This window comes from Acyrthosiphon pisum, chromosome X, assembly GCF_005508785.2.
Source record: "Acyrthosiphon pisum isolate AL4f chromosome X, pea_aphid_22Mar2018_4r6ur, whole genome shotgun sequence".
In the NCBI taxonomy this organism is placed as follows: Eukaryota; Metazoa; Arthropoda; class Insecta; order Hemiptera; family Aphididae; genus Acyrthosiphon; species Acyrthosiphon pisum.
This window is the reverse complement of record NC_042493.1, coordinates 20,517,624-20,525,751: the sequence shown is the minus strand read 5'-3', so window position 1 is coordinate 20,525,751 and position 8,128 is coordinate 20,517,624. Positions and strand designations below refer to the sequence as shown.

Genomic DNA, 8,128 nt, shown 5'->3' with positions numbered 1-8,128 from the left:
CGGGAAAATCCACCGGAAAATTACGAAAAAACACTAAAAATGGGATTTTAATTTCTAACGCTTTGTTTATCACCATAGAAACGGATAAAAAAAATATAATATTATAATATTAATTCAACTTACATGATAAAATAAATAATAACAAAATATAAAATATTCAGACTGACAAACCGTCTCCGCTCAGAATCGTTTTTCTTATACAATGATATTATATCATTGAATTCAAGTCTAATACAATCCATTATACAATGATCCACTTGTAATCTACTGTGCAGCAGAGTGACATCCACTTACCTGATTTTTGTTTCTTTGTTATGACTGTAGCCTTCTCGGTTCTTTGCCATGCCAAAACGTTTTTGCTATGCTATTGCTATGCCGTACGTGTGTAAGGTGGAGACAACATAGGCGTGCGACGTCCTCTTAAAAGCCACAACAATTTTACACTATTTATAATCAATGATACATATTATTTGTTTATAGACAGCTATTAAATTCGTAGAACGACAATGTCATTATTTTAATAATAATTGAGAACTTCTCAAGATTGTAAACAAAAATACGTTTTCTGATTTGAAAAAAAAAAAAATGTTTATTTCGTATTTCTATTTACTCTAAACGAAAAATAATAATATTAATAGGTACAAAATCAGGGGCCCCCAATTACCATAAAGAAGCCGGGGCCCCGTCCGCAATTGCGAACTAGCGGTCCGGGCCAGTCCGACTCTGGGTGTCCCGTAAAGTAGAAAAGTTCCCCTGATTCGGTTGTGTTAGTGTCATCCGTTTATATGCATTTTGTACTCCCGTAGTTATTTCCAATGCGCATTTCAAATGTGAATTAACTAAACCGTATTGGTAAACCGAATTGGTATTAAACTGAATTAACATTCGTTTACATGCATTTAACTCTGGGAGTTAACTAATTCGAATTGAGTTAAATCGGTTTTAACTATGCATGTAACCGTGGTAACATACATATGTTTGATATATGTATACTTCGTAGTTCGTAGCACTTTAAAATATTTGGAGTAATTAGGCTATGGTAAACAACAATTTAGCGGAGAAATAGTCGAAAGAGATGCGTTATGTGGTTCGCTGCACTTTCATCATCAGTATTATCACTATTACTATTATTATTTTTAGAATTACTCATATTGGAACTAAAAGTAATTAATTTTTATTTGTGTTCGTAATTAGGTACTTCACTTGATTTCAACACTGTAAAAACTTAAAATCACACTTTTAACAGACAGGCAGACACATTGTACACTACATTGTACTATTACACAAGCCTTTAAATTAATAAATAAAACGTTGCAGGCTGCAGCTATATAGTGGAATAATCTATATTATTATTCCCGTAATCCTGCATAACCATTAAGGCAGGCATTGTATCTGATGTTATCAACAGTTATCTAATAATTCAAAGGGAATATTGTTATTCAATAAGTATTTTTAGAAATTTGGTTTTCACAAACCTTCAGGCTTCGGCTAACACTGAAATACAGAATATTAATAAAACTATTATTCTATTATTGTAGTGGACAACAATATTTTTCCAACCAATTATTACGAATAAAAATAAAATGTTCAAAATAAAAAACCAAAGTATTCAATACAAACAAGTATTTAATATAAAAAGAAGTATTTAAAATACCATTCAAAATATTTCATGCTGAAAGTATTTAAAAAGTTATTCAATACTTAAAAAAGTATTTGAATACTTTTACTCAAATACTTTACAGGATTGGTAATGTTTACTTATTATTTATTAAATGTTTAAATGTAGGTGATTTATATAAATGTATAATTGTATTATTTATATCCCATGATTTCAAATAAATTCCTGGTTACCTTTTAAAGAGACCAATTTTTTGAAAGTATCATCTGACATACCATATCTACATGGAGAATGAATAAGCCCAGCAAAAGAAAATAGTCGTTCATCAGTTGTTGAAAAGGTTAGGCTTGTATAATAATTAATATATAATTTTTTTGATTTTGGATAATTATCTAAGCAACTAAATGATTTATTTTTATCATTTAAAAAACTTATAAATTCAAGTTCGTTACTTGACTGTTGTCTGAACTGGTCTGATCAGATAATAGTAAAAATTCTGAATGACTCATTGAATGGGATTCAATTTCTGAACCACTTTATTCTACACTACAAATTGTATTAATACATACATTTAAAATTCTTTTTTTCTCTCGATCAGTTGTTATTTCTGGGAGCCAACGTAATTTCAATGTAGGGTGAAAAAATGTAGCTAAAATAGCATGATTAACTTCAGGTATTAAATTTTTAAAAGAATCAAATCTATTAGACAAGGATAATATTAATGGAGATGTCATAGAAGACAAATGCCTTAATTGTTTTTCTTTTAACGGTTCAACCCGGTGTTTGAGTGAAAATAATGTTGGTATTAATCAGGGCTTAAAACCGTTTACCGGTTTTTCACGAAAACCGTTAAAAACCGTAAATGTTGAGAACCCTAAACCGGTTATCTAATTTACCTGCAGTTTGGAAAGCGGATACTGATAACCGATTAACAAAAGTTTATAAATTTATATCCCAAAAACCAATTATCGACATTTCTGAAAATCGTTATTTTAGCGATACTCTGTAACCAGTACAATGAGAAAAAAAATTTTGTTCCAATTACCAATTATTTATTTTTATTTCAGTTTATAGTTTTTATACTTTATTTAGTAGAAAAATATTCTCTTTATCAGTAATATTGAAATAATGAATTTATGATATAATTGTACAGAAAATAGTAAATACGTACATGTCATACGGGTAATGCCATTACGTATACCGTTTATGCGTATTATAAAATAATATATAGGTATATTATATTTTATATTTTAAATTAAAAATTATATATTTATATCTGTATTCTGTACTGATTATTTAATATTACCGGAATTCCCTATGGCCGTTTCCGGTATTGCCGCCTACATGGACACATGGTTATATTTTATGACCTACAAAGTACTTATTGTATATAATATATATATATATATATATATATATATATCATATGATTTAGTATTTACTAACTACTTATCGTAGTATTACACTATTGTCTATTACCTGCTATTAATAATATTATTATTTGCTATTCAGTGATTCGTTTATTCGAAGTAACACAAACACTATTATTTCACTTTCAGTATTTTTGTATAGTACCCGTCACTACTTATTATATAGCCAACAGAACGGCGTCTCATTGTATAGTTTACCTATGTTATTCGCGTATGTGATGAAAAATAAAATACAAATTTTAAATGTCTTGATATCATACTAGTATCACCATTTATATTCGATTACAAAGAATATCAATAAAGTGTTATCAGTAATTCTATGATGCATCTAACCAGTATGTTTCTAACATGATGGAAGTGCTGTTTGGTTCGCTAGGTTGTGATGAATTAAAAAACGCTATCTATCACAAGCAGCGTAGTTTTACGCTGAATTAAAAAATGACAATTTAAAGTTGCTGACCAAGCGTTACAGCAGCGCTGCATTATCGAAGACACGGTAACTAATTTAATGAAGTGTAAACACAACAAATCATTATAAATAATTCATAGTTGATAACAAAAATGAAAAAAGTGATTTGAAAGCGGTATTTAAACCGCTTAAAATTGGTAAGCGGTTATTTGAATATTTTGGAAACCGTTAAAAATCGGTCACTGGTAATCACTTTTTTATTGTGGTTTAAGGTAACCGGTAAACGGCACTTCTCAGAACAAGATAACTGGTAACCGGTTCTTAAAAAATTTGGTGAGGCAGTAACATAATCTGATCACCTTTATTCACATTATTATCAGGAACAATTGGTCTAAATTTCAGATATTGTACATCATTATTCTCACCTAAGTATATATACTTATATACAGTATATATACAGTATGTTCACACTTAGAGGTACAACTAAATATTTCAGTTCGATGACCTTGTATTGAAATGGGGTTTTCGCTGAATGACAGATAGTACTTAAATACACATTTTCAAATTTTTAACACTTTAGATACGCACATGCGCGATACAACTTAATTTTTTTTAAATAAAACATCAAATTTTTTTGCATATTCGGATTTTATTTTTTTCTAATCAATTTTTGTATAAAATTTTTTTTTCTAATTACAAAATTGGCATATTAAATTTAATATTTACGAGTTATTTGTTTTTGACAAAATTTAAACTAAATTCAACTTAATGTTACTTATTGATATCCAATATTGTTAAATACCTACCTGTTTGCACACAGATAAGATAATAAAAATAACTTTGACAACATTTGCCAGTAATTATAACTATTAAGATATTATAATTCATATTCGTTGTTGCATTAATGCATCATAGTGAATCGACCCATGCATGTTTATGTAAATTATTTCTTCGATGGGGTTATTATCCGCCTAGAACAAAGGTCAACGCCGGGCTGTAACCTAAGGTAACATGTTATTTTTTTTATAATTTTAATATTAAATAGCTGCTAACTTACAAATTACTATTTTAGTATTTTAGAGTTTTACCAAAATATTAGTAAGTATAAAAAATAAAAAATACCATTAATATAACAATTGTTTTAATATTATTTTAATATTCACTATATTTTTATTTTATATAATCGTTAAATAATTGAACATATTTTATAAATGAAAATAAAATAACATTGTTATAAAATAACATTAATAACAATATTTAATATGTTTACAACACATAGTAACAATATTCAATAACTTTAGAATACTGTATAATATAATATTAATATATAATATATAATAATATAATATAATACTATATATTATATTTTACAATATTAAATTATATAATTATATAAACAAAATAAAAAAGCTTTGATATAGACCAATATTTTATAGCTTTATAGCTTTTATAAATGTAGGTATTAAATATTATATACATACAATTCATTTTAAAAATAACTCATAAATACACCTAAGAACTGGTAGCACCTACCTTTTTGTTACTTTCTTAGTTAATTTTCAAAATAAAATAAAATAAATTTAATAACAATATTTAATATCTTTACAATACATAGTAACAATATTCAATAACTTTAGAATACTGTATAATATAATATTAATATATAATATATAATACTATATACTATACTTTACAATATTAAATTACATAATTATATAAACAGAATAAATAAGCTTTGATATAGACTAATATTTTATAACTAAAAATATAAAATAATTAAGTACATTTTAATTTAAAACCTCAATTTCTGTTATACAATATACATATTGTTTAGATAATAAAAATACATTTAAATTCATCATAATATTTACTCAAATGTCATAATTTCATGTTGAATTATAATTTAAAAACAACAACATTTCTACTTTTTCACTTTTAAGTCGACAACGACGATCGTTCAAAATAAGTCCTGCTTTCGAAAAAATACGTTCACAAGGAACTGAAGTACCAAGGCAACATAAAGTTTGCTTAGCCAAAATATGTAAGTATGGATAGTTATACTTATGTTCTTGCCACCATTTAAGAGGATCCATATTTCTTTTTAGCATACCATCTTCTAGGTACCTTTGTACCTCAATTATTGCACGCGACTTAGATGTACCTGAAGGTATTAATTTGGCTATGCTCGTGTCAATAGTTTCCCAAATCGATGGGCTATTTGATGTGGATGGGGTTTCTATACTTATATAATCAGGTTGGTCTTGATTTTGTTCATCCAGTTGATTCGATCTTTCTAAATAAATTATATTTGCAGTTTTTTCAATTATTTCATTTTTTGTTGTTTTAGATAGTGAATTATTATTATTAAATGGAATGTTTTTGAAACGTGGATCCAAAAAAGTACACCTACATAATGTTTTACTTTTATCAAAGTTTTTCCATGCGTCTCGTTTTTCCATGTTATCTAATAGTTGTTTGATAATCATCAGTGTCCTTTCATTAAATTCCATTGTATGCAACTTTTTGCATGCATTTAATAAGCCTTGAGATAATACTATGACTATAGATGTAGTCATGTATGATTCACCACTGACTGCTCTAGTAGCCTCGACGATCGCCCACCTTGTCGTGGTGACCCCGCCCGACCGGACATAAGAGGCGCTAAGAGGCGTTCAAAAACTGTCCGGAGCAGGCCGACTCCGGACTTCTAACCCCTGGCAAAGACATGCAACCGCCGACCTAGCCCGACCGGCGGCCAGAGGGTGTAGGGCTACCTGGGGCAACCCCCCACAACTAACAAATTATGTACACAAAACTAAATGAAACTGATGTTACCGGCACAGAGGCCAAGGAAACCTCAGGCCCGGCAGGTGTGGGTGAGCTCGCCACACCGGTCGTTATCAGTAGCTCGGACAATGCGCAATCGAACTGGACACGGAAAGACATAAATATTGATGATACGGACTCGAGCTTTAACGGACACTGCTACTTAGCCCCTCTTAGGCTTAGGGGAGGCGGTGACGATGAGGATACTGAAATGACAGAATCCGGCAACATAAGTGGTGACATGGGTGCTGGTGGCAGCCAAAAGCGAGGTCCTACCTCGCCGGGCGGACTACCGGCCAAACAGCCCCGCACGAAAGAGACATCAGAGATGAATGATCTCATTGGTTTTATTGAACAGGCCGTATCACAGGAAAAGGATAAGAAGAAAATAGGCGTGGCGATAGGACAAAAAATGCTCTCTAAAATTTCTAGGCTGAGAACGGTCGCTCAGACCTTAGCACATGATAATAGCAGGCTGGCGCTTGAAAATAGCAGGCTGGTTGGCGAGCTGAAAGGCAAAGAGGATGCCCTTAACCAAAGCCTTACAGTATTCGTCGGTAAGCTAGAGGCGAAAAACGCCGAAGCCTGCGGCCTGAGAGCCGAACTGGATAGGCTTAAAACCACCGCGGCAGAACCAGGCCCAGCAATAGCGCAACAACCCTCGTACGCCGCCAAGGCGGCGAAGACCGTACCAAGGGCACCAAGGTCAGTAACTGCGCCAAAGACCGCAAGCGCACCCCCGGTCAAGTCTAAGAAGACGGCGGATAGGGAAAAATTAAATAAGAGCAGGCAGGTAAAAGCAACATCTCGCTTTCTCATCGAGATCCCGCAAGACAAGACAGTTGCAAATGTGAAGGCCGGACTATGGCAGACCGTTAGGGCGAAATGTAGCTCGCCTAGGGCGAAAACCATAGTCAGCGGTAAGGCGCTAATAATCATCCCAGACGACGCCAATACGTTGGAGGTGATGAGGGGTATTGAAAATATAAAGGAATTAGGCCCGAGAAAGCCCCGCGTCATAATTTATGATGTTGACGGGGACATTAGCAGTGATGAACTGACCGAGTGTCTGCTGGCGTAAAACGCGGAGCTCGGAATAACAGCTGAAGATATGGGCAACTCAGCTCCGCTCCACAAGCTGGGCCCGCGCAACGGCGATACGGTGAACTGGGTGATGGAAGTTCCCCCAAGTGTCCTCGCCAAAATAGAGGACAAGCCATTATACATAGGCATGACAAGATGTAGATGCAAGCTACATAGCTCACTACCGCAGTGTTACAATTGCCAACAGTACGGCCACACAGCACCAAGATGCGAGCAGGAGACGCCAACATGCAGGAACTGCGCTGGCGCGCATGACTCCCGAACTTGCAAAGAGGAACGGACGAAATGCGCGAACTGCAAGGGACCGCATAAGGCGTCATATGGGTCCTGTAAAGCTAAGAGCCAGGCTAGGAGAAACCTGCTCAGGCGCACAGACTTTGGCCAGCAATGACCAAGTCCGTAAGAATAGTTCAGCACAACGTCAACCGTCAAAGGGTAGCCAGCCAACAACTTAAAGACTACTGTGACAGTACGTCCGCCGATATTGTCCTTGTACAAGAACCCGTCATGGTGAACGGTGCGGCCTACGCCTTTGAAAACTGCAGGCAGGCAGCGAGCGGTGATGACCCGGGTGCGGTTATAGTGATCTTCGACCCCGACCTGCGGGTGATAGAGATGGCTGATCTGTCCAGCCAACATGTTGTGGTGGTGAAGATCTCACAGGGCAGTGATACCCATGCAATCACGGTGGTGTCGGCATATTTTAAATACAACATGCCGACCCACAACTTCATAACGAAG

General features: G+C 33.7%; 1 protein-coding gene across 1 annotated transcript; it reads right to left on the bottom strand.

The window, feature by feature from the left end:
- Nucleotides 1-5,343: 5,343 nt before the first annotated feature.
- On the bottom strand, nucleotides 5,344-6,033 carry LOC103308512 (zinc finger BED domain-containing protein 4-like). Its single transcript, XM_008181983.1, has 2 exons — nucleotides 5,880-6,033; nucleotides 5,344-5,750 (listed from the first exon to the last, which is right to left on the bottom strand). The coding sequence occupies exons 1-2, from the start codon at nucleotides 6,031-6,033 to the stop codon at nucleotides 5,344-5,346; spliced, it is 561 nt and encodes a 186-aa protein (XP_008180205.1).
- Between the last annotated feature and the right edge of the window lie 2,095 nt (nucleotides 6,034-8,128).

Bases quoted from the DNA above. Each gene is read 5' to 3' on its own strand.
- LOC103308512 (XM_008181983.1), bottom strand. From the start codon at position 6,033: ATGACTACATCTATAGTCATAGTATTATCTCAAGGCTTATTAAATGCA. The intron at 5,751-5,879 runs GTAAAACATTAT...TAATTTATTTAG, and splicing joins ATGGAAAAACTTTGATAAAA to AAAGATCGAATCAACTGGAT.